Raw genomic sequence first — 27,333 nt, forward strand, 5'->3', positions numbered from 1 at the left:
CAGATCGTATTTTTTTCGATTTTCCATCTGACATTTTATCTGAAATGTCTAATCTTATTCCATCTCATCTCATCTCTCATCTCATTTTATCTCTCACATATCACATTTCATGTGTAATCCGATCAGGAACTAATCACATCTTTCATTCAGTGTTTCATTTTCGATATTTTATCTCAAATCTCTCATGTCCACTCTCCTAATCTGTTGATGTGATATATCTAATATCTAATCTTGTTTCATCCCCTTCCCTTCCCCCCTCCCATCAGAAAGTACCCCAGAGGCTCCGGAGCCAGGGGGGCTGTCGACAGAGCCGATATCCCAGACAGAAGTGTCGATTGTGGGGGAGACGCTGGAGGACATGTCCCTGTCCTCAACCTCCTCTCTGGATAGAAACGACACCAGTCAGGAGTATATGGACGACTTTGACAACCTCGGTAGAGAAGTTCAGAAAAAACGCACCGACACTTAACTCTTTTCTAACTTTACGTGGTTACGCGGAAGGCGAATTCTTTTAGAGTTCACTCGGTTACATGCAGCAGATAAATCCAGCATATCATTTTAAATTTGTAAGCATTGATCAGTGTCCTTTACGTGACGGCCGGAAACCAATTACATCTCGTGTTTGTAGGAAACGGAGGAGTTGGCATAATGCTTCTCTCCTCAAAAAATGATGAAGACGACTCAGGGCTCGACCAGTCATGTGCCAGGTTTGATGACGACAAGGTGGACATTAACGGCGTTACCAAGGCAACGGGACTCTGTTTCCTGGACGACGGTATGGACTGGGCCGGCATGAGACTGAGCGGTGAGTTTTATGTGATTAATGCACAGGTCAGGAAAAGTCTAGAAACATTCGGGGAGAACAGATCTTAGAAAGAGTCCGTTTCTCTCCAGGTGATCGAGGGGAGCATCGTCTGACCCAACTCTCGCGCCGGAGAAGTTCTAGTCAGCAGGATTATCACGACCAGGTACCCTAACGACAAGGATCAATAAACACTCCTCTGCCTGTGCATTTCCAACACAGTCCCCGGCTGGAATGACTGTTGACTCCCTGCAAAGCTAAGAAGTTGCATTCTACAGCTGTGAGGTTTCCATACTGATGTGATTTTTTTCGTAGAATCAGAACAATAAAACCTCGTCGGGCAAAGCACAGAATGGAGAGAGTTCATTTCTGCCATTCCAACTTTGATCAGTGCCACCCAAGGGTGCCTTGCTAGCTCGCTATGACATGCAATTATGCCATTAAAATGATGTAATACTACGATTGCGAATACGTGGAATGTCAAGATACTTGACTTATGGGTGCAGCAGTAGCAGTTGGACCCTTCGACCCCACCCATAGGCGCTTGGAACAGGGTGACGCAGCAGTCGCGTTGTTCGCAGGGCGTAAAAGCAGTTTCTAACCTCCAGTCCACCACACGCAGCTCTTAAATTATCCAGCAGCACCGAACAGACGGTTTTAATGAAACACTGACTGAGGTTTCTGCTGCGAGTCCATTAAAACCTGTGCGAGGCAGGAAGCGGTTTCAATAAGAACTACTTTTACTTCTTCCACCTCTGACAGACTTTCTTTGCATAGAACCGCTTGTGAAGTTCAACGTGCTCTGTGGACGGCCGACGAGCTGTTAACGAGACAGCACATATGTAAATAGTAAAACTGTTTGAGACTAGAACATCATAAAAATGGACGAATAAAACCGACACAACGGAATAACATGTATTTTAAAAAATAAAACAAAATAGATAAACGACAATAACAAGTGAAATGGATTAGAGAGACTGGAAAGATTTTACGACTTAATTACAATAAAATAAATGAAATAAATAAAGAATGGCCGTAACACATTCTGATTAATAGCCAGGCCAAAGAGAGAGGTTCCAAGTTTATGCTCAAAGATACCAACACTTTCAGACGCTCACCCCGCGGAAGACAGGGAGGTTGAATTCTCAAAAGTCATAAGGGTAGTGAGCGGATTCACTACTAGAAACGGACTCAGGTACTCACCGGCCTTTCTCCTCGCGTCACAACTCACCTATAGAGACGGCAGGTGGGGGCATCGCTGTGGCATGAAGCGCTTGAACAAAACTGAAGAAAACGTACAAACCGCGTGCCCATCTTTGTCCCCCTTTTTCCCTGCTAGGGTGGTTCGTCCCTGGACCTGTCCCCCTCCGACAGCTGTGGGTCTGGGGGAACCTACTTGTGGGACGAGGAGGGTCTGGAGCCTCTGGGGGGTGCCGTCACAACTGCCTCCAACAGCAACACCACCCACCACATCGGGAGCTTTGACTCGGACCTCAACAGCATCGTAAGGCCATTAATTTGTACGACTATTGATAAACCCGAGGCTGACTCTGTTTGTCTTCTTTAAGCTCTAACGCGACCGTAGCAGTTACAGAGGAAAATCATCACATCCGGCAAATTTAAAACCATCGCATGTGCAATAAATAAATTTACCTTAAAAGAAATATTTTAAAGTCTCGGGCACCACCGAGTGCTTACGTTGAAGAAATGATTAAAGAATGACATGTTGACACAAAGGCAGTTAAAACAGTACGATTAGGGAGAAGCGTTGCTTATAGTTCATGAAAGTGAAAAGAGGCAGTCAGTCTTAACAAAATTCACTTCTACTCTAAAAAGTTTGATATGTGAAGAATAGGCAGCGCTTTAGAAGGTCAAACAAGGATAGATAAAGCTATAATCCTGTGGGTTGCACAAAGAAAACGGTTGATTTGTTGGGTTTGAATACTGATTACATCGGGAGATTGACTTTGTTTTTCTTACTCACAAAGTCGGTCCACGAACGTTGGTAATCACGAGAAAAGCAAAGTCACAGTCAAAAGTCTAATATCCGTGCACTTAATGAAGACAGATCCACTACGCGGGGAGAATTAATAGAAACTTTTCCTGTTAAATTAATAATAAATGTAGGTTTTTTTAAACCTAATTTGGGGGATTTCAGAATTTGACTGATTGACTTTCATAACAGCTTGGGAAAAAAAGAAAAACCTGAGTTAGATCATTTCACTTTGGTAAATTTAAACCGATTGTTTGATTTATATGGTACTATATATAAACTTTGATGGGGTGGTCTAGTGGAGTTTCAGATCGGACCAGAGTGACGGAAGAACAAGGCCGGACAATCACAATCGACAAGAGCTAGTAAAAACAATGACAGAGCTTCTAGTGGAATGAACAAACGTTGCCTGAGGACCGGTTGCGGTTAATTCCATTTAAAAGGTGCATTTTACCTGAAACTAGTTCTGCTGAGATCTGCTGAATAATTGGCTTTGCTAAATACGCTCAGAAGCATTTAGTGGTTTTGCTTGGTTCACTTCCAGTAAAACGCCACTGAACAGAGAGGAGACAAAGTCAGAGAGACAAAAAGTGAGTGTTTAATATTCCAGCAGCATCAGCTCTGTTCTGCCCCTCTGTTCCACATGACGCCGGTTTTTTGGCTTCAGAAACCACCGACCAAAAACGGGTCAGGACCATCCTGTGGTTGGCATTGGAGAGCAGGCGGTTTGGTTCCAATGAGCAGCGTGAAAAGAACAAACCGAACGCCAAACAGGCAGAAACAGGCCGTCGCCGATGAAATGAAACGGCAGAACGTTGGCACTCGTTGCATATTTCTGGAACTAGTCTGAACTTGAGGTCTCGCCAAGGAGCTCAGACCTTCTCCGGCTCTGAACAGTTCTGTAACTGTCAAAGCTGCCGCTTCCATAACCATCTGATTTTCCAACACAAATAACACTTGAATACACAAAAGTCCCAAATGGCCCACTTTGTCTTCAGCGCAGAGGAAATTACGTCAGGTCTGAGCCTCGGTCTGCTTAATCAGATCCGCTTCTTGTCGCTTCTAGTACTAATTGAATTCGGGTTCAGATCCCTTTCATATTATTTGAGTACAAAAAGCAGACAGAACCAAAAGAATTTAAAAAGTACGTTAAAACTTTGCTTTCAGGAATCCAGGATAAAAAGCAGATTTCTCAACGGATCTTTGCTTCTAAGATGATCTGTTCATTTACTGAAAAACCATTGAAGAAAAAAAGCTCATTCAATTTCAGTCTTTCTCTTGAAGAAATCAAGTTCCAGCTTAACTACTCACACGTGAATGTCCGTAACCAACCGGAGACAAAAGACTCTACGAGCCACGGCAGCTGCTGCGCCTCAATAATCATCAGCCCCTTTCACTATTTTACCCCACGATGGAAACAGAAAAACGAAATCCAAACCGACTCCAACTGTCACTTTGACTTCATTCAGACTGATTTTACCTTTTCAGCTGATTAAACTTAAAATGTTTACCTGTCAAAAGCTTGTGGATCCATAGTTTGCAGCTCAGTGAGTCACTTTTACCTGCCAAAATCAGAAATCGAACCTGCATCTCGACGTCACAGGTGTCAGGGGCCGTGCGCCTCCGGACGTCAGGCCTCTACATCAGGCTTCATTATCAGGACCGCCCAGGTCTGAACGAAACCCTCTGGCTCCCTCTTGTGTCTGCGCTGTGAATTACAGCTGCCACCGCAAACCCGTGGGCCTTTACCTGGCTGGCTGTGCTATGCATGTGTGGGAGAGCTGCATGAAGGTGACGCAGCTCACCGTGAGACGGAATAATGTTATCGGAAATTGATACCCATGTCCAGTATGACTACTCTTTTATCAGGTGACTTTCAGCAATTTAAAGTTTTCATGAATTCATTTTAAATGTATATGAATCATGTTGATAGATAACAAGAGTTTAAATAAATGTAAAACTAAATATCTTGTAATTTGAAAGCAATACTATAATAACTTTCTTGTGTTGCTGCTAATACAAGAAAGAAGAATGTGGAGAAATTCACATTTCCCCAACCTCCACATATTGGCAGTAAAAATGATACCAGGCCATTACAGTAAGTTGGTTAATTCATTTAGCAGCCGGCATCACGAAAAAGCAGAAATAAAGAAAAAAGATAAAAATGCTGGAAGAATGAAACAAGATAATACAAACTAAACAAAAGCAAGTCTATAGAAGTGGGTCCAGTCGACGCGGATAGTAAGCTGATATATTAGTGCTCTGAAATGAAGTGGGCCTGTTTAAGAACAAGACGTATCTGTAGTCATGTCTAGTCCGAGGTCATCCCTGAGTTCAACGAAGATCCTGGTCTGCTCCAGAAGGAAACGGGTGCCACCCTCAACACAAACAGTTGATCTTGAATAGTACTAAGCACGTCAGGCTGGAGGGAGGTGCTGTCCTGAGGTGAGACCGCAGCGGGCTCGTCTGTATTTTCAGATCGTGCTACCGTTACGCAGCTGCGAAGCGCGATTGATCGATTGATTGGTTTATTTCCCCCTGGTCTGTATTCCCATTTAAAACTTTTCTTCAGTCGATATCCTCAATGTCTCTCGGACGTAGAAACACAGAACCCTCCCAGTTAACGCACCGATCATATAGGTTTATGTTAAGACTCCATTTTCAGCTTAATTTTCCCAGCAGTGGAATCTTTAGCTTCCGCCTGCTTGGTGATTGGATGGTTTTTGCTGAAATGCAGCATGGGAGTTGTAGTGGACTTCTCTCCTTCATTTTTTTTTTTTTAATTCTTATTTTTTATGTCCACGTGCTTCTTGTATCCCTGGACATTTTCTCGAGTTGTTCATCCGTTATGCCGGTGATTCAGCCAAAACAGCTTCATGTCCATTCGAGCCGGAGAGGCGCTCCGGCTGTCAGCAGGTCGTAGAGGGCGGGCACCCTCCTGACCTGGATGACCTGAGGATCTTCACACGGATCAGGTTGTAGGGTACTTAGGTTGTCAGAATGGCGGTTCACCTGTCAGTCTGCACAAGCCGAAACTAAAGCGCTGTTACTGTCTCCTCTTCAGTACGGTTAATATACTTCCTGAATGATGCTGAGTGGTTGTTAATGAGCTCCCTGTCTTTATGTCACCTTTGCGTTAATGAGCTGTGGGTCATAAAGAGTGATGGACCCTAAAGAGCCTCAGCACCTTAATGACCCGAGGACATTAATAAGCTCTCAACTGAACAAAAAAAAATATTCATGATACTTGATCATCTTTCAATTTGTTGACAATGTGATTTTCCAGCTTGTGAATTTGTCTATAAAAGTGCAACACAAATTGACCAGCAGGGGTCAGTGTTACGTTAAGTACAGTTTGTGCTCTGTGTGTGTGTGTGTGTGTGTGTGTGTGTGTGTGTGTGTGTGTGTGTGTGTGTGTGTTTTTGAGAGGGCTCAGGGCTACAAGTCTGAAACTGTTAACCCACTGTTACACACCAAACAGTTGGTCCTCGGGTCAAACAGCCTGAAGTCAGTGGAAGGCTGTGTGTGTGTGTGTGTGTGTGTGTGTGTGTGTGTGTGTGTGTGTGTGTGTGTGTGTGTTTTGAGGAGGGTCCGTTCGAAAAAGGCTGCTTTTTGTTTGTCGGTGTGGTGCTGCCAAGTCAAGTGAGAAGGCTGGGGAATGACGGGTCGTGTGTGCGCGGCTTCCATACAAGGCTGGAACATTGATTGGTTCCGAGCAAAGAGGAGGAGGAGAAGTGAGAAGAGGGAAGATGAGAGGCAGAGGAGAAGAAAATTAGGAGAAGGAGAGGATCAGGGCAGGAGGTGAGACGAGGAGAGAGATGGGTGCAGCAGAGGAAGAGGAGAGGTTAAGAGACGGTGTCGATCTCGTCAGTGAAAACTATGATGAAAAACGACCTATTTTCATGACAAAAACAAGCCTAACTAAACAAAAAATAACCACCGTAAATGAATCCACTAAGAATAACTTAACAGTAATGTCTTATTTAAAAACCTGCACTCGTCTGCTGAATCACACGTCGTATCCTCCTGATTAGCCTAGTAACACAGTATCCTCTGCCACCCCGAAATAAATCTTCCTCATAGGTTATGCATTTCTTTTACTGCACTAAAAGGCAGCCTCTTGTATTTCAGTAACGGCCCGTGTCTGCCAGTAATGTTACCGGTTCTCGGAGGCTAAAAAGTTACACGCTTATGGAATAAACTCAGCGACTGTCTTGCTGAAAACAAAGGACGGAGCAGCGAAACAGCAGGGGCAAACTATCCATACATGCAGGCAGTGTGCTGACATCTCCAAAAATCAACCACCTTTGTGCGTTTATAGTCTCTCAGTAGGAATCTGTGCAGGATTAATGTGAGTTGTCGACAATCTTAATCTGCGTCTAGATTTCCCCTCAGGGAATATTTGTGCATGAATCTTGGCCAGTGTTTTGGCTGCTCCTCTCAAATTAAGTCCAGACAGCGAAAAGTATTTTAGTGAACAGGTGAGTGAATCCAGCTTCTGAACGAGTAAATAACGACAACTGGATTTCCACACGGCCACTCTGGATGAGAACTACTGAAGTCTGGCATCAACAGGCTGACGGTGCCTTTTGCAAAGACCTTACAATAGATGTGAGCAACACCTGTAACTAGGGGAGTCCTGATCAAGGTTGTCAAGCCCTGGTCCCAATCACAGTCCCTTAATATCGGGTATCTGCCAATATCGAGTCCGATCCCATACTTCAAGTACATTTACCTAAATGATGATTAGATGTGTATCTGACACAGTCTGTTTCTGAAATAACAGCTGTATTCCTGTTCTGCTTCCTGGTTCCGGTTCAAAAAAATTACATACATAAACTTAAATTATTGTCAATCATTTTTTATTATCATTATTAAGAGTTTAACTGAAAAACAGTGACGTCCTCCACAGATGATCTTTGGCTGAGAACAGACACAGAAACCGACAACAGACCAGTTTCATATTTTTTATTTTTTATTTTTTTTCTGTCCTAAAGTTGCTCACAGAAAATTAAATCAGTGACGGCGGATATGACCTGCCGCCGCTGCCGTTTGTCATTCTAACCGGTGAAAGTGACGTCGGCAGGCGCCTAAAAACGAGAAGCTGCTTCCTGAAGGTTTTCTACACTGAGCCTGGGCGTCAGAGCGGAGACATTCACCGGTGCAACCGAATAATCTTTCACGTTCACACACTCTCATTTTCACCCGCATATGCAGGCAAATGCCGACGGTAGCGCTGACTGTCATTGCGGAGAGCGGCGCTGCAACACCAGCAGGCTGAGGTGGACAGAACAGTACGGAAAGGAATTAAAAAAATTAACAAAGCACGATGAAAATGAGACTGAAATACTACTGTTAAAAAGGAGACTAAAACTAACTTGATTGTGGCTAAAACTAATGTGGATTTTTGGTCAAAAGTCTAAACCTAAGGTGCTGGAACTACCAGTGTTAGGACATGAGAGAAGAGAGAGATTAGTGGAGGAGAAGATGAAGTCAGGGAGAGAGCAACGAGGAGAAAGACAGGAGTAAAGGTGAAAAAGAGAGGGCAGAGGAAAGAGATTTAAAGAAGAGAGCAGGACAGACAAGGGGAAAACAAGAAGGGACAAAAGAGAAGTAATGAGGGAGGATAAGACGAAAAGGTTGGAGGTGGGAGGAAAATGAGGAGGAGGAGAAAGAAACGTGGTGATTAGCAGGAGCAAGGCAAAGAAAAGGAAAAAGGAGAAGAACTAAGGTGAGAGGAAAGTAGATGAAAAGAGAGTAGATGGGAGTAGAGAAGCAAAGCAGTAGGAAGGGAGGTGAGGACTAAGGAGGGGAAGGGTGAGAAGAGGATGACAGGAGAGAAGACGACAAAAAGGAGGAAAAGAGATAAGAGCAGGAGGAGAGAGCAGAAAGAGGAGATTAGGCGGTAATGTGTTGATGTGGATGGCTGCTCTCAGCCAGCTGGGACAAGCTGAGATTCTGTGTGTGTGTGTGTGTGTGTGTGTGTGTGTGTGTGTGTGTGTGTGTGTGTGTCTGTGTGTGTGTGTGTGTGTGTGTGTGTGTGTGTGTGTGTGTGTCTAACTACAGCGGTTACTCAGGGTGAACGTTTGGTTTCCTCTCAGCTCACTATGCTGTGACTAAGCCTTCACAGGAAGGAAACAACGAAACAAACTTGTGTGTTTGTGTGTGTGGAGTCAAACTCTCTCTCAAAGCAAAGTTTGCTCCAATTTACCAGTTAAGGAGGAAACTTTTGAGTCATGTTGAAATTTGTGAAACCTGCAGTTCTACTTGGGAAAATTAAACAACAAAAAAAAAGTGATGCCACCGTTTTTCTAGGAGCATTCTCAAATTTCTTAAATTCTTTCTCAAATTTTCTGTCACCCTCTATATTTCTGTAATCCAGTGGTCCAACACTGCGTTAGTCCGTTTCTGAATCCTTTCTACCTTCCCTCCTCTGTCTGTGGCTCTGAGCTCCAAGTCCATTGGTTAATATATATATAATATATAAATAATATGTAAATAACAATATATATATATAGGATTTATAAGAGATTTATAATTAAATATATATTATTAAATATATATGTCATTTTCTGAAACAAATTAAAATGTCGATCTGATGACGATGTCAGTTGAAAGGTCAGAAGTTATTCCAGTTCATCCCTGACGTCTGCACCACATTTCATCACAATCCATCCAATGGCTGTCGAGAGATTTCACAAAAACCCAAACGGGAGCCTCATGGTGGCGCTAGAGAGAAAGTCAGAGGATCACCGAGATTAGTAAAATGAGACATTTCAGTCTGGACCAAAGTGGCGGACAGAACGACAGACTGACATTACCATCAACAACATGTCAGTAGTGTTGTAAACACTTAATTTTCAGTGTCAGAGTCAGAGCTTTCAGCTTGCTGCCTTTTTGATATCTGTTACTAGATGGAAGTAAGTTAAAGTTGAGTGGCTCTTTAAAATTGAAACAAACAAAGACCTGCAGCCAAGATACTGTACACATCCTAGTATGAAGAGGAGAGAGAGGGAAACAGAACATCAGTAAAAGAACGTCAGGATAAGTGACATTTCGGCAGATGTTTGAGTAAATTTAAAACTTCAGCTATAAAATACTGAGGAAGTGAAGACAGTCCCAAAACAAGTTAGTTCAACAATCGGTCCTGTGTGTCCAGCTGAATAATATTTCATTCACCCATAATTACAGGGAAGACAAAGAATAATCATGATTCTAAAGTGCTAGTTTTTGTTTTTCAGGCTCTTGAAGTTTCAGAATGCATCTCTAATAATCCCTCAGCCTCTGCCTCCCTCCCTCTCTGTCTCTTTCCCATTGTCCAAACCTACAAAAACCTCAGACTGCCGTGGATCAGCAGGGCACAGATGACCTTCCTGCAATGAGGGGAAGGACGTTGTCTTCTGCCGCCATCGTTCAACGTCTAGCTTCTTTTTTACAGAAGAAAAAAACATTGATTTGGTTTTGATTTTTACGCCTTTGTGTGTGTGTGTGTTTGTGTGTGTGTGTGTGTGTGTGTGTGTGTGTGTGTGTGTGTGTGTGTGTGTGTGTGTTCGTTCAAGGATGTTAGTCTGTGCGAGGTAGAAAAGAGCTGTACTGTCTCTCACCACCTTAAACCTTTGGTTTGCTGCTAAAACGTTTCATAATTTTCTGTCAACAAAAAATGAAATTGCTCATCGTTGAGTAGCATAAAGTCCACTGTCTAGTGTATTTGTCATTTTGTAGTGTGGTTCAAAGGATCATATGTCTTAGATAGTAGACCCGAAGTGATTCCTCTGAACAGCGTGAAAACCAGTATATCTTTTCTATTTTATCATTTCTTTTGGACATGGTTTACTGGCCTGAGTGGCAGAAATGCGGACACACATTTACCGCTACATATAAACATAGCAAAGACAGGAAATATGATACCGGTGGTAACAGACCGTGCGTCCGTGTCTCCGTGTCTCTTTCAGGACATCTTGAACAACCTGGACTCCTGCGATCTGGAAGATGATGACCTCATGCTGGATGCAGACTTAGCAGAAGACGCCTCACTGCACAGCGGTACGTCAGACGTCATGACGCCACGTAAAGTAAAATTATGGATCCCGCCAAGGTTTCAAAAGAGCTGCGATGTGTGACACAGTCTGCTAAAGAAACAGCCTTTTCCTATAAATGTCCACGAGGCGAAGTAACACACGCTAACCGGCAAATTCAGAGCGCTTAGTTATTGAATTTTAAAAACAAACCCCAACAGCGTGACAACACCTCACTGAGTTCATCCCAGACCGACCGAGAACCTGACAGTGAACTGATTTAAACTGCTGAACGTTTTAAGTCAGGTATCTGCAAGGTGTCCTCTCACGCTTGTAGTCAGTTTCGTTTCAGTCCGAGCCTTGAAGCGCTTCAACTGTCGGTTACCTAACATTGGCTTTAAGAAAATCAACTGTATTTCTACAGCAGGTACATCTGAAATACCTTCTCTTTGGATTATCTTATGAAACGGATCCTAAACAGTTTGGTTTAGCTGCTGAAAAACGTTGAGTCCCAATTAGGAGCTAAAGTAGTTTGATTCAGGTTAGCTAACAGTCACTATGGGAACTAACACTGGCTTGGTTCAGATTAGCAGCTAAAAAAGTTCAGTTAAGCAAACGTTCCAGCGTAGGAGCTAAACAGCTTTGCTCGGGTCAGTAAACAGTTCAGTGAAGCGGCTAAAACAGTTGAGCTTCACTTTCGGATTCTGGTTTAATCAGTGAAAATCTCTCTCCTTGTAGAAAAAAAACAAACTTGTATCATGTGTTAGGAATTGAATGCATGGCAGTGGGGTTTGCTCCGCCCATCCCTGACCCCCTACACCCTTAATTTTAATTTTTCTCCATGATGTTTTGATGCAAACCTACAAATCCTCCACTGCGAATTCTCCTGCTGGAAAACAACATCTCTGGTTCCTGCTTAGAGTTCATCATTATGTGGCCTGCAAGACCTAGTGCTCATTATGTGATATAGCTCTGGTCTTTATTAGGTTTTTGGTACTCAAAATAAACTCGTTTCATTTGTAAAAACCCCTGTTTGGTCATGCTGCCGGTCTGAACTCTGCAGATGGAGACGGGATGTCCCACATGGCTCAGTGGAGGAGGAGACAGCTCTGCTGGGGAACGCAGGATGTTCACAATGACAATGAAAGGTGAGGGAAGGTGCTTTTTGCTTGCCCTGAACTCACCTGCAGAGTTGAAGTTAGTTACAGGAGTGTTGATGGGGCTTTAATAAAGAAAATGCTGCTCAAAAATATTATGAATAAGTTTCCAGAGATTTTAAACTCTTGTAGAAGTATGTCAATGTATTTTGCCAGAAAACACTTTGGAGACTTTTGCTAGGTTTCTAGTATCTTCCTGACTACAGTGTTGTAGCGCTGCCAAAGAAAGGAAAGGCCAGCGGGTCAGAGATCAGCAGTTTTCTTTCTGTAAGTAGCATGAATATTATCAGCAAATATTACCTTTTCACCCACTAAGAACAGGGTCAGAGAGGGTGATTTCAGAAGGTCCTGGATTCACCAAAACATCAGGTTTCGCTCTCTTTTTTTTGTGAGCCTGAATATGAACGGCCAAATTTGTGGCTGATTAACGAGCTTGGCGGGGCTGGAGGGCAGGTCACAGGGCTACTGGAATAATAGGTTTCTAACTGCTGGGATCATGAATGTGTAGAGTTCATTCTGTGACAGTCTGCACAGACACAGACAAACACATGAACAGGAGCAGGTGCTGCCATAACCTCTGCTCCTTTAGAGGAAAGAAAAGTTCAAGTTTATGTGTGAAACATGAATAAGAGATTTTACTGATACACCATGGAATAATTTAGCTGCGTCTTGAAGGTTCAGTGACTCTCTAAAACAATCTCTAAAGAACAGTAATTGTGGTGCACAGCGGCCTTTTTTTGGCTTCACCTTTTCATAATTCACTTCTGTGTGTAGGATGCACAGGTGTACAGGAGCTTTAAGTACAATACAAGAGCGCCCCGCACCTTTTAGCATCCTAACCAAATCATGGAAAATAAACGGGGCTGTAAAAAACCTTCTGCGTTGGTGTGTTCGTCAGTGTGCGTTGTCAGCCACGCACCTGAATCAAAAGTCCCATGCCGATAGAAATGTCAGACGCCACAGTGCTACTCCATATCTCCAGCATTAGCGGGCTACAAACTATTCAGCGCTCTCATCGTCAAATACGCCCGTGGCACCGCAAGCCTCACTGATGCACACTTGGCAGCGTTTCCATAAAAAATCAGGGACTGGGCAGAAAGTTAGGGAAAGTTATCCAGAGTGTCGCTGTCTGCGTCTGCTGCCGTTAATGTGGCAGCAGACTTACATTTTTGGGGCGTCTCTGTTTCGTTATTTGAGATGAAATTTTGTCAGTGTAACTTCAAACTAACACACTTAAATTAACCTAATATATTTTTAAGAAAAATGAAAATAAACAGGTTCGGGTCACGTTGTATTATCGCATCTTTGACTAAGATTGTTGCCCTTGCATCTAGATACATAGTGAAATGTCTGAGAGGGAGACATACACTCCCCTCACTGCAGGACCCTCCAAACATTTTGGCTCATGACGCAGGATTGTAGCAGCAGGGCAGCAAGAGCAGAATAAAACAAGTGTCATGGTACTGAAAGTGATCACTAGGCATCCTGTTCACAAGCTTTTCCCTCGTCCCCGCAGTGACTTCCAGTGTTACAAGCTAACTGAGGATCCTGGGAATAAGAGGATGGACATGACCAGGGACAGTGACCTCATTCTGGCCCTCTGTCCTTCAAGGTGATTCAGCACAAAACATCTTCAGGATCTCGATACACTAAAGCCAGAGCCCACAGCTTTCTAGATCAGTACTTGAAGGTTGGAAGCAAACTGTTTCATGTGTGATCTTCCCTGTCAACAACTGAAATAATATTATTAATTTTTAATTCCTGGTAGTTCTTTGACAGTCAGCACTGGTATAATATTCATTCTGAGTTCCCACACTCTTATGTAGCTCGATCGTTTTCCCCTACTCAGTTTATCAGTGGAGTTTTACAATAAAACTAAAATAAAATCTCAGCTTACACAGAAATCTGTGAGATGTAGACACGCCGAACCGCATATGTAAACGTTTTTGACACCAATACTTTGTCATTTGCACCAAAAGCAGTTTAGATGTGCAGTATTTTATGCTCCCTCCTGAGCACAGCAGACTGAGGTGCATTGACCAGGTGCTGTGATGAGTAGTAATTGAAAAACCCTTCCTCTGCGTCCGTCCTTTTCCCTCTCAGGTCCCCCTACCTGTCTCCTGGTTCTCCTGGTTTGGGTCTGGATGTGGAGGAACTGGCTGAAGACTGTTCTGCAGTCCGATCACAGCTGGAGTACCTGCAGAGGTTACTGCTGCAGGTGAGAGGGGAGGAAGATGAGCAGAAAAGCTCCGATGGTGATAGCGCACTGTGTTCCTACCGCAACCACGGCAGCTATCAACAGATCACAATGTGCAGGATTTCCATTTTGCTGTGAAATTCAGTTTTCACAGATGCATAGTTCCTTTGTTTTTAATGTCTTCGTTGTTCATTTGTGAGGCTTAGTCAGAGTTGCCAATGATTGCAGAAGTAGATTGAAGCTAAATGGCTGTTCTGGTATAACACTACAATTTTGTCACTCTTAACAAATGCCATGAAAAGACCAGAACCAACACTGCGTCAGTGGACTTCCCTCCTCTGTCTGTGGCTCTCGGCTCCGAGTCCACTGGTTCCTACTGAAGACGTAAAAAAGCCCAGTAATTTCCTCAAACAGCTGCTCACCGTAGTTACGCAAACAAGAGGAGCGAACTGAAGCAAACTGAAATAGATTTCTGATGCTTTGGTGTTTAAACCTTTATAAATTAAAGTAAAATTTTAGCAGCAGTGCGTTAGCTCAGTGTGACAGACTTACGGTTTCTGTAATTCAAGAGCTTCATGGTTTCTTAAGCCTCTTTCCTTCTTGCACAATAATCTGAGTTCATGTCAGGGCCTGTTTTGTGTGCAAAGGTGTGTTGGCGGTGGCTTCTACCAACTGTACAGACATCAGCTCAAGCCAGCAAACAAAACATGCACTGAGCTTTGTGTTATATCTTCCTTTTCTTCTTGTCTCAGCCGTTTATAAATTGGGGTCATAAAATTTAAGGATAAGTGCAAGTTTGTGGATGCAAATGAAACATTTTCAACTCTCACAGTCGAGTGTCTCTTAATTTTCACCGCTCATGGCAAATTACCGTCTATTTGCATCCTTAACCCTCTTATCATTGGCTGGAAATTTGTTTTGCTTTCACACACTTTAAAATCATCCCGAGGTTTTTTCAGCTCAGCGTGACAGAGTATAATTTCCACAGATCTTTCTCCATAGCTGTTTAGAATGTTCACAAGTGAAAAAGTCAAAAGGTTGTAATGTTCTTATGAATGGCAGCTTCTGCATCTTGTGTGATGTTAAGACACGAAGCGTGTTCTGATAACGTATACTCTGGACGTGTGTGTGTTTCAGCAGGAGGATGTGGACGATGTCACTGTGACCACAGACACACCGATGGCTGAGGACAACGACTCGTCCCGCTGCTCTGACACACAGGTCAGCATGTTTCAACCTTTACTTAAACACACCAGGTCGGCGCAGCAGCAGCAGCAGCCTGCTCCACTTCGTATGGAAAAAACTTTCTCCAGTTTTCAAAGTTACCGGCTTCCCCTCAAACCGCCTCACCTGTGATCACCTACACCTCCCAGACTGGCTTTCCACAGCCCTAACAGGTGCATGCGTGTGTGTGTTTAGGTGCAGGCTCTCCTGCAGGAGGTGCAGCAGCTCAGAGAGGAGCTGAGGAGCCGAGACCGAACCATCGCACAGCTCACACTGCAAATGGTCTGTGACTCTGTCTCTCGACACTCTCTCTGTTTTGCACGTTTACATTCTAACTGTGCAAATCTGACCATGCTAACTGCATCACGGTAACATGTGGTTGATGTGACTGTAAATACCATGACGCACCAGGAAATTTGGCCTTTTCCTTTATAATATCTGGGTTTATTAGATCGTAACACTGCAGATCAACAGGCCCGCTTCACGGCAATATTGGTTTTTTATATTATTAGTGTATCAATATGATCCTAACGCGCTAATAATACATTGACGTCAATATGTTAGCATCCAGTAGGCATTAAGAAAAGCATCTATGTTAGCATGCTAACATCATCATTAAGCTTAATCACAGCTGTGTTTGACAAAGTCCAGCTTGCACTGATACAAAGCCACTGTGCACAGATTTAGGAAACAACACGGCCTTTCCTCTGGCGCCGTCATCAGGCCAAACTTTACGCTTTTTGTCCCTCTAGAGGAGCCTGAGGCGTGTCCGTTTTTAAAACCACCACCGGTTGACATCACTCAGAAGTTGTGTGTTTAGGAAGTCAGGAGTGACACTCTGGCATTCGTGTGGATTAAACACATTCCTATTTGATGGCCAGATAACACAGAAACCATAGCAACATTAACATGGTAGGACAATATTTATCAGGCACAGTGATAGTGCCTCCATGGTGGGAAACTTCTGTACATCATACATTACCTGATATTAATATTATGAATAACAACTGTAATAACAACAGGAATGATGCGCCGGTCCGTTGGTGATTTGAGCGAGAAATGGTGCAGAATTCGGCCACTGACTTCCAAGAAAAGAGAAACTAATGAATTCATGAATGTGTGTGTTTGTGTGTGTGTGAGCAGACTGTTCCCACGGTGACGGCCAGGTGTCATTACCAGGAGATGACAGGAAGGATGGATCGTCACACACAGACGAGTGTGACGGAGAGAGAGAGCGTGGCCTCGCAGACACCCTGGAAAGAGCACACTGTGAGGACACGCCACACACACACACACACATTACACACATGCACATCACACACACACACACATTCATGCAGAGATGTAGTCCAAAGTGCTTCAGAAGACAGGATTAAAAACAGTATTTAGCAGAAAAAAACGAGCAATATAACAACAACCCTGAAACTGTATAAACATAAAACTAAAATAAATGGAGAATGTGTGTTTCAATAACCAAGGTGATGGAGGTTTGCTGCTGTTGCGATCTGAACGGCCTCCCACAGAGTCTCCAGGGGCCATATTAGTCCACCTCTTAAAAAAACATCTGAGAACCCACTTCTTTTCTTTGGCTTTCTCCTGATTTTATTCCTTGTTTTGTTTTGTTTTTCTGGGTTATATAATTAATTGTCCTGATTTTAAATACAATTAGGTCCATAAGTATTTGGACAGTGACACTATTTTTCTAATTTTGCCTCTGTACGCCACAACAGTGGATCTGAAACAAAGCCATCAGGATGTGATTGACGTGTAGACTTTCACCTGTAATTAAAAGGGGTTTAACAAAAATATCACATTAACTGTTTAGGAATCACAGCCATATTTATACAGAGTCTCTCATTTTCTGGGGCTCAAAAGTAATTGGACAATTGACCTACAGTCAGTGTCATGGTCACGTGTGGCCTGTTCCCTCATCATTTCATGACAGATAAAGCAGATGAAAGGTCTGGAGTTGATTCCAAGCATTGATTTAGCATATGGTAGCCGTTCATGAACTCTTAATATGCAGCACAAAGAGGAGTTGATGCAAATGAAGGAGGCCATCAATAGGCTGAAAAACACCAAACCTACCAGACAGATGGAAGAAGCTTTAGAAGTGGCCAAATCAACAACTTGGTACGTTCTTTAAAAAAAGGAATGAACTGGTGAGCTCAGCAACACCAAAAGGCCTGGAAGACCGCAAGTTGGAAGACAACTAAAGTGGATGATCACGGAATCCTTTCCTTGTTGAGGAAAAACCCTTCAAAACATCTGGCCAGGTCAAGAACACTCTGGAGGAGGCAGGTGTATCATTGTCAAAGTCTACAACCAAGAGACGCCTTCATGAATGAAAATACAGAGTTCACCACAAGGTGGAAACCACTGGTAACACCCAAGAAAAGAGAGACCAGATTAGACTTTGCCAGAAAACATTTAAAAAAAAAACAAAACCTGCCCAGTTCTGGGACAAGATCCTTTGGACAGATGAAACCAAGATGAACTTTTACCAGAAGGATGGGAGGAGAAGAGTCTGGAGAAGGAAAGGAACGGCTCATGATCCAAAGCCACCACATCATCTGCCAAACGTGGTGGAATCAGTGTTATGGTCTGGACATGTATGGCTGCCAGTGGAACTGGGTCAGCGGTGTTTATTGATGATGTGACTCCTGATAGAAGGAGCAGGATGAATTATGAAGAGTGTAGTTCTAAACCATCTGCTCAGATTCAGCCAAATGCTGCAAAACTGACAGGACGGTGCTTCACAGCACAGATGGATAATGACCCAAAACATGCCGCGGAAAGCAACACGAGAGTTTCTCAAGGCAAAGAAATGGAATATTCTTCAATGGCCAAGTCAGTCACCTGACCTCAACCCAATTGAGCATGTTTTTCCCTTACTGAGGACAAAAGTGAGGGTGGAAAGACCCACAACAAGCAGCAACTGAAGGCAGCTGCGGTAGAGGCCTGGCAATGCATCTCAAGGGAGGAAACTCAACATTTGGTGGTGTGTATTGATTCCAGACTTCAGCCAGTCATTGACGGCAAAGGATTTTCATCCAAGTATTAAAAATAATCCTTAGAATTATAATTGTTGGTTTGTCCAATTACTTTTGAGCCCCAGAAAATGAGGGACTCTGTATAAATATGGCTGTGATTCCTAAACAGTTAATGCGATATTTTTGTCAAACTCCTTTTAATTACAGGTGAAAGTCTACACGTCAATCCCTTCCTGATGGCTTTGTTTCAGATCCACTGTTGTGGCGTACAGAGGCGAAATTAGTAAAATAGTGTCACTGTCCAAATACTTATGGACCTAACTGTAAGTCTCCTCTGTCTCTTTTTCTTCTTCATGTAAAGCAGCGTAAGTGTTGTCCAAAGGGCTGTGACTATAAAGTTTGCTTGCTTGCTGTCATATGAGCCTTCACAGCCCGGCCGGTTTACTGAAAGGGTTTCTGGGTAATGCAGTCTTCAAAATTCACCCAGCTGCCTCTAGCTGCCCTTGATGGGGCAGGGGGTTTCTGGTGTTGTACTATTGTTATTATGCAGTGTTTGTGTTTCAGGAGTTTTTAGCTCAGGTCTCCTGTCTTTGGATCCAGGATGTTTCCTTTTTAAGACGTCCGTCTCCCTTCTAGCTTGTTCTTTTTGTCTGTCTCTTTGTCTCCATGTCCTCTCCTCTCGTCTTTTTTCTCTTGATGTCATGAATCAGCACCCTTCCCCTCTCTTTGTCTCTCTTTCCCCTCCTCTCTTTCTCTCTCCTCAGGCCTTTCCTCCTGTTCCTTTCCTCTCTCCACCCTGGCAGTATCAGCGCTCCAGGCCTTACAGGGGGAGGCCGAGGCCCAGCATCCCCTCCCACCTCGCTAGAAAAAGTGAGTCATATGACCCCCCCCCAGATGCCACCATTACCCAGTCCACACTATTGACTCCTCTCTACATCTCACCTTCATCTTCCTCCTCCTCATGATCAGCAAAGCTGAACAATATACCAGTTTGCCAAACTTTTGTAGATAATCCCACTCATCTTGTTTTTGATTAAGGGATTGGATCCAGACATCCAAATCATCCTTATTTAGTAGATCCTTGGTAGGACTCATTATTTTTGTAAGTATGTATTTTGTAACTATTTATTTCAAATAACGGGGGGGAAAAAAACAATGAAAATTGAATAAAAACAATAAAACTGCAAAGAATCAGGGTGAAAACCAGATTATAACAATACCTCCTGGAGCAGAAACATGATGTAGTAGTGATTTTGTTAAAGTTTTGTTAAAATTAAAAAACGTACGCTAAAAGGTGCCCTCTGCTAGCACAAATTAAAACCTTTAGCCGTACGAGGGATTAAAATCTAAGTTAAAGTCTGATCAAAAAGTCAAAAACGCTTGGCTTTAATTGTTAGCTGTCAAGGTAAGTTGAGCAACGGGTAAAAGTTAAAAGTAGAATCTTATCAATTTAAAAGCTGTGAACGGCAAATTTGGTATTTTTACTTGATTTAGGTTTCGTTGTCAGCTTTTTGTCGGTCCACTAAATTTCTGCGGATGATTATTTAGCAAGTTTTACTAAAAAAGAAAAAAAACTGCATCTACATTTTGCCAAGACCAGAAGACACGATATTTTTCTCTTTAGAGTTAATCACTGTGATAGATGAGGTGATCGTGGTCACAGTTTCAGAAAAGTTCTCGTACACCATAAGGTCTCATTGACAGGTGCGTAGGATCAAAAACTCTTGACTTGAAAATGGAAGCAAAGAGTCCCGCACGCTGCCCATCGCTTGAACGCGTCGCGTATTTGAGGCAGCGTCTCGGTCTTCCATTTAAGTCACTGCTACACTTTTACCCGGGCTGTTCCTGCACAGAAGAGTCCAAGGTTTTCCTTTAATACAAATTCTTTTATTTAAAGAAAATACAAAAGAGTCACCAAGGACCCAGATTTGCACAGTCTAGTCTGTCTGGCCTATTTAAAAAAAAAAAAAAAAAAAAGTAGCATCAACTTGATTTTCTAAAACTCCAACAATCCATGAAACCAAAAGTCGACAGGTGAAGGGTCAGAGGTCAGAGGAGATGTTTTTATTGGAGATGTGGCTGCTCTGCTAACACATAATGACTTGAATGTTATGCTCAAAATTACAGTTATCTGAGACACGACGGCACTGAATCAGAACTCCAGATTAAAAGTTTCTACGTGACATTGAAGGTTATTTTAATTTATTCATGACAATGTAGATTAGCGGAGCAATTTTTTGAGGGGAACTTGAGGGGAGACTAAGTTCAAACACGAATGGAATCTGCTGATCAGTTTGGGTCTGCTCGCTTCACTCCGAGTAAGTTTTATGTGTAAGTTTTTTTAACCTCTCATTTCTTCATAACATGTTCATTAATCTTCTCTGGAATCAGCCCGTCTTGTGTTTACTTCCCCTTCGTCTTTTGGACCTAAATTCCTTTTCACACTTTCTGGATTAGGTTGTTGGTTTTCAGCTCTCTTCCCGGCTCCCTCGTCCTTCCTTCCAACCTTTCTTTCCGCTTCATCCCAACTCCATTACAGCCCGTCCACACTGTCCCGTCTCACACTGAGGACAGACAGATCGTGGCCTTCTGTACGTCTGAGAAATCATGTCTTTGCTTGAAACTCTTGAGAAATCTGTGAGTGAGTTGTGTTGTTCTTGTGGTGTATTTTCTCCTTTAACTGTCCCCCCTCTGTCCTCTCTGTGTGTGTTTCTGCCTCTCCTCTCTGCCCTCGTCAAAGGAGTGGAAAAACTAGTGCTTTACTTCAGTGACACAGCATGGTACAGTAGAAACTTTTTTTATCTTCCTCATGCTCCTCTTCCTCCTTGTCCTGATTCCTCCCCGTCTCCTAATCCCGTCCAACCCATCCGACAAAGGAAATTCACTTTTCCCTTTTGTACTAAAACAAGTCAAACCTTAAAGGTGTTTATTTTTGAGCACTAGGGAGTTTAACAGCTCCACATTCAGCTGAAAACCAGCACCATCATAGCTGTGTGTATGTTTGTATGAAGTTGTTCTCTATTGTTGGTTTGTTGGAAATATGTTGTCACCTGGACTCCACAGCTTGTTTGAGACACACAGACTGAACCAGACAGTCAATGTGCCACAAAACCAAAACTAGGAGCTAAAAGAGGCTGAGCAGCCCCTCACAGCTGCAGAGACGGAGAGAGTTCTCCTGTGAGGTCTAGACGAGTGCATTTTATGATCTTTGATCCTCTGTAAATATCAAAAATATTTGCGTGTAATGAAAAGCCTACATTTAAATAGTGGATGAGTCAGAGGCCTGGTTCTCTCTTCTGCTGGGGCCAATAGAGGCGACAGTGTGATTACAGCCGAGCGCAGAGGCTGTTTTGAAAACCACCGACCACTTTTTTGTGGTTAGGTAGTACCTGTCGCTCCAGTGCTGAATTCTAATGTTGAATGTGGTCAACAGTAGAAGGATGACTGGCACTAGGGACGTTCACTATCAGCTTCTCGTCCTTAAAGACCCCCCCCCCCCAAAATGCAATGATGTCTTAATTGTTAACATTTTACTATCATTACATTGTACTTTCAGGAAATGAATGCTGTAATGCTACGTTACAGTGCTTCAATACACGATGTGGACAGTTTTTATCTGTCTTATTTGTTTTTATTTTCATTTATACTTTGTATGTTTTTTTGTTTGTCTTTCCTTACTTCATTGTCCTTACTTTGTTTTTTATTTTATAAAGTAGTAATCAATTTAACAGAACATTACGAGATAAAATCAAAGTACAACCAAAATTTGATAAGACAATCTCATCTCAGTAGCTGCTGTGGTACTTTCACTTGTATAACACGATCTTCCTCAGCAGATGGAGTTTTCCTAGTTTTAATGTTATTGTAGATGTTTAAATTTCCATTTTTCTGAAGGCTTGTAAGGATGTCTCGTCCATTGCGGCCATCTATGCCATCTATACGATGTAAGGCTCCGGAATAGCTACTGAATGGACCTTGTGGTGAGATTCTTTTGTTAACTGCTTTTTCCAAAGTCGAGAATAAACTTAAAAAACTAATCAGAACCATTATTATGAAGCTGAACGAACAAATCAGATGATCAGAACCTTAAAGACTCAAACTGACTTGGCACAAATATAATAATAATAATGTAAGTAGATAAGTATTCATACGTAAAATTGATAAGTATCTTTCCGCTTCAGGCCAGCTGTCTGGGCTGTTTTACCCACGATTCATTGCTCCCTGAAGGTCAAGTCCCACCTTCCCCTTCACACTCAGAGGAGTCCCGTAAAGTCCAGACGCTCGTTAGAAGGCGGCGGCGAGCTAAAATTATCCTTATAAATGGCTCTTAAATTTTCTATTAGATTAGGCGCACTTCACTTCAGATTGTTCAGTCAATTGAAGCAGTCAAACCACTGGAGATGAGATCACTCAGGACTCCTTCATTTCCTCACCATGACAGAGTGAAGCCGCTACGTCTCCGTTCGGGGAAATCGTGTCCGGACATGGCTGAGGACTGAGGTTGTCGTGATTGCCGGTTAACATACTGACCTTCGTGAATTTGATGACACTGGGCTCCACGTGAGACACGCGCCTTTTACCGCACCTTGAATCCTCAGGGTAACGCACGGCAATGTCTGGTAACGGCGTTGGATCGCCAGACTGTTTGGCAGTAGTTGAAAACCCCCAGTCAGCAGTCAAATAAGCAGGCCTGATTTTACAAAGGGTCCAGGATAAAGCACAGGTGGTGAACTAGTGCAGGTGCAGCCTACAGCCTGTGACAGAAAGGTGTTCAACTGTTTACATTTAACAAATCCGGACCAGCAGTTGGTTTGTCGTAGCCTCTGTCTCCGTAGGTTTAATGACTGTGGAATAGGTCGGTGGTTTTATCCTAAATCCCTCTCATTTAAAGCCCTTCAACCTCTCAACCTCTGTATAAGTTTGGTCCCATTTATAAAATAAATAAAATAATGCACAACCAACTTGCATTACTAAGCAGAATACCCCCACAACCCAAACATGGGCATGCTACCCTACAAAAACTAAACCCTGTGAAAGAACGAATCCCTTGCAGAACACCTTAGTGATCTCACTTTGTGTTTGTGAGTCTGTGGTCATCAGCCTGTTCTCTTGATACGTTTACTTTTTTGATTTTAGTGCTGCTCCCTGTATTAAAAGACCAGTCGGTCAATTTGGCAGCGGCGTGCAGGTTCGACTCATGGGTTTATATTTGGATCACAGATTATGTCTTTATACTAACAGATACCGGGAGTTAATCTCGGCCTCAAACAATATAATGTTGTCATTAATACAAAATTTTAATCTGCAGTAAGTACATTGGATATTGACTTCATTTACTCTTAATGTTCATCTATGCCTCATTGTTTTAAAGAGTAAAACATCAGCAGTACTCAGATCAGTTGCAGTTGAGAAATATTTATCACACATACGTGTACGTACAATAATAGAACGCGTCCATTATTGCCATTTTATTCTTTATACTCAGCCAAAGATCATCTGTGGAGGACGACGCTCCGCTCTGTTACACCTCTGTGGTGTTTTTGCAGCCCCAATAAGTCCAACAGAGTGAGACTTCTTCTCTCTGGCAGTTTCTGGAGGAACCTTCTCCACCTTCTCTTTCATTCGTATCACATCAATAATTTAAATTCATAAACTTTACAGGTTGAACCGAGACCTTTCAGCGCTTGAGTCAAGTAGCTCATGAAAATTAAGGTGTGTCAGATTTAGTACCTGCGGCTGTTATTTCAACGTGTCATGTTCATGATCGTTTAGGTACTTGTTGTATAAGAACCGGATCAGGACTTCCTAACGAATAATGAAACAAAGACGAGAACAAACACTTTGAAAACCATAAAAGGAGGAAGATATTCGCTGCACTATGAGATGACGCTCGCACACTTCCGTTGTTATTCCCTGGCTTCACTAACACTTAGAGTAACCGAACTAATTCGCTTCCAACCTCATGTCTATTCATTATTGTTCTAATTTCGATAATTGAGCCGATTGATGATGTGCTGTGAAGTGATATTATTCATCTAACAAGGCTTCAGGGGCCAGTGACAGGACAGCAGAACGGCAGGGTGGAGGAGGGGTTTGGGTGGATCAGCACTTCGTGTGCCAAAACAGTGTGTGTGTGTGTGTGTGTGTGTGTGTGTGTGTGTGTGTGTGTGTGTTACTGCGGGGACGTCCTATAAGTCGTTGTCAGGGAGGCAGAACACTGAAAAAAATTTGGCAGTTAAGTGATTCCCTCTGTCCAACACAAGGTGAATCCTCCTTGAGAACAGCTGCATGTGGTCGAGGACACTCTCCATCTCTCGTTAATTTCTCTCTCCTCTGTGGTCGCTCTCCCATCCCGTTTATCTCTTCTTTCTGTTTCCTCATCTCCTTCCTCCTCCCTCCCTTCTTTCCTCTCCTTCTCCTCTACTGTCTTTTCGTTCCTTTCTGTCTCTCTCTCTCCTTTTGCACATCTTTCCACCTTCTTTCTCTTTCTGCCCTTCTCTCCCTCTCTTTAATCCATCCGTCCATCCATCCATCCTGTCATGCATTGTTTATGAAGGATGGACACGGACACCCTTTGAGACATTGGAAACGTCCCTGAAGGAGACACGGGAACAGACAGGCTGTAGTACATCTGTCCGCCACCAGATGTCATTGTTGACCAGCGAATGTTTCCTTCCTCCAAGAGGAGTTTTCCGGCTTTAAGTTCTACTGAGAACCTCCGGATGTTTTCATGTAACACATTCAGTATATGAATCAGCATATCAATTTAAAACAGACATTCACCAGTGTCCTGACTTTAAATTGTATATGTCTGGTGAAAGAAAAACCGACGACGAATTGACGCGGTAACAAGTATTGTAAACCTGACGTACAGTTATTGGCACCCCTGAGTTTTAAGTACAGAATTTAGAAATTCTTCAGAAACAAATCCAAATGAACCAATTTTGTATAATCAAAATATTTTAATAAAATGTCTAAGGTTACTGGAAAAAGAGGAAAATATATTTGGATAGTTATCAGCTCCCTTTTGATGAATTTAAATTAGTTCCTAAAACAAAATAAAAAGCAACTCAGATTCACCTGTGCTTAACTTCCAGTGTTCACATGAACTGAATCAATGAATGAACGATGATTTTAGAGCATAAAAAGGGGCAAGGCGATCGCCAAAGACCTTGAAGTCCCCGTCTCAACAGTTTGTAACGTTATCAAGAAGTTTCAAGGTCGTAAAACTGTGAAGCTGCTTCCGGGACGTGGTGCTAAGAAGAAACTCGGTGAGAGAAGTCTGTGAAGGTTGATGCGGATTGTGGGAGAGACACCACGCGAAAATTCTAAAGAGCTTCAGGCTGATCTGGATCAATGCGGTGTGGTGGTTTCAGCCCATACCAGCCACCCACAAAAAGGCAAGCTACTGTTTGCAAAAACTCTCATAGATGAGCCACAGTCTTTCTGGGATAGTGTTCTATGGACAGAAGAAACCAAAGTAGAGCTCTGTGGGAATAAACTGCATCGTTTTGTTTATAGGCGATGAAATGAAGCCCGTAAGGAAAAGAACGTCCCACCTACAGTAAAACATGGTGGAGCTTCTATCAGGCCGTGGAGCTGCTTTGCTGCCTCTGGTTCTGGAGTCTTTGAATGTATCAGAGGAAAGATGAAATCAGAAGATTACCGAGGCTTTCTAGACAGAAATGTGTTACCCAGTGTCAGAAAACTGGGTTTCAGGTGAAGGTTTTGGGTCTTTCAGCAGGACAGCGACCCAAAGCACAAATCCAGCAGCACAAAAGAATGGTTGAAAAGGAAAAGGTGGACCGTTTAAAACTGACCATCAATGAGTCCTGAACCCCAATCCCACTGAAAACCTCTGGAGAGAGCTGGAATCTGCCGAGCTTAATTTTTTTCCCAGAAACTATTAAAAACACATCAGTGATTCACACTGTTGCACTGGGTGACTTGTTCCTCCTCCACCATCAACACACACACATTAAACATTAAAACTGATCCGTGTACACCGTCCTGCTTCTGGAAAATACGCACTTGAGCACCAAACATAGTTGATCATGAGCCCGCAGACTAAAACTACAGCTTTTTAACTTGTCTGCTAATTTCAAATCTAAACGCTTTCTTCCAAGGATTTATCTCTTTATTTGGTTGGTTTTGGAGGTGTCCACCACCCTATTGTACTTATTATTATTATTATTATTATTATTATTCAAATCAGTGCTCATAGCTGAATGTCCTCCATTTCTGTTTTGTATTGCACTGTGGGGGAAAAAGTGTCCATCAGCAAGTCAAGCAGATTAAGTTTGCAGACTTGCCAGTTTTGAGCGTTACCCTATCGTCATATTTCAGTTTACCATATACGGTACCTCTAGAGTGCTTAAAGTTTAGTGCTGCAACTAAGAAATATTTTCATTGTCTCCTAATGTGTCAGTGAAGGGTTAGATTCCCCGAGCCCAGTATGTCCATTATGTCTTTAAAGGTTTTGATTTGTCTGACCAACAGTCCAAAGTAAAGCTGAAATGATTAGTTGAATAACTGATTAGTCACTCAACAGAGAATTAACAAATTCATTAATCGTCTCCAGATTTGTCGGACTTTGGCTGGTATAAGCTTTTTAAATCTTAGGATTTGCTGCTTTTCTCTGTATTTAAAAAAAAAAAAAAAAAAAAATTTTATGTAGCTGTTTTATTATATGTCTTGTAATTTGAATATCCCCGGTTTTTTGACTTGCTTTGGAAAATTATGAACATTTTTCACCACGTTTTGACATTTTACAGATAAAACAATCAACTGAGAAAATCATTGGCAGAGTAATCAATAATGGAATTAATATTTAGACCAAAAACTAAAGATATTCTGTTTACATTGAGAAAAGCAGAAGGTATTTATTCACTTTAGAGAAGCTACACCCACCTTGATAAATGACTTAATCGATGACCTAAATTGTCGCTCATT

General features: G+C 42.6%; 1 protein-coding gene across 5 annotated transcripts in view; it reads left to right on the plus strand.

Annotated features, from left to right (window-relative positions):
- LOC120794554 (serine-rich coiled-coil domain-containing protein 2-like) overlaps window positions 1–27,333 on the plus strand; it is a 55,996-nt gene that overhangs the window by 23,361 nt on the left and 5,302 nt on the right. Inside the window, exons 3-15 of one of the 5 annotated variants that reach the window (XM_040135715.1) lie at window positions 267–434; window positions 629–805; window positions 895–968; window positions 2,142–2,306; window positions 10,748–10,838; window positions 11,874–11,958; window positions 13,484–13,579; window positions 14,071–14,185; window positions 15,302–15,385; window positions 15,584–15,670; window positions 16,532–16,657; window positions 22,276–22,361; window positions 22,823–23,595. In XM_040135715.1, the coding sequence (XP_039991649.1) occupies window positions 267–434; window positions 629–805; window positions 895–968; window positions 2,142–2,306; window positions 10,748–10,838; window positions 11,874–11,958; window positions 13,484–13,579; window positions 14,071–14,185; window positions 15,302–15,385; window positions 15,584–15,670; window positions 16,532–16,657; window positions 22,276–22,329 (1,322 nt within the window). In that variant the 3' untranslated portion in view covers window positions 22,330–22,361; window positions 22,823–23,595. Of the gene's footprint in view, window positions 1–266; window positions 435–628; window positions 806–894; window positions 969–2,141; window positions 2,307–10,747; window positions 10,839–11,873; window positions 11,959–13,483; window positions 13,580–14,070; window positions 14,186–15,301; window positions 15,386–15,583; window positions 15,671–16,531; window positions 16,658–19,145; window positions 19,252–22,275; window positions 22,362–22,822; window positions 23,596–27,333 lie in introns of those variants that run through there. The other 4 variants (XM_040135714.1, XM_040135716.1, XM_040135712.1 and 1 more) reach the window with 4 other exon arrangements.

Source organism: Xiphias gladius, chromosome 9 (assembly GCF_016859285.1).
Source record: "Xiphias gladius isolate SHS-SW01 ecotype Sanya breed wild chromosome 9, ASM1685928v1, whole genome shotgun sequence".
Lineage (NCBI taxonomy): Eukaryota > Metazoa > Chordata > Actinopteri > Istiophoriformes > Xiphiidae > Xiphias > Xiphias gladius.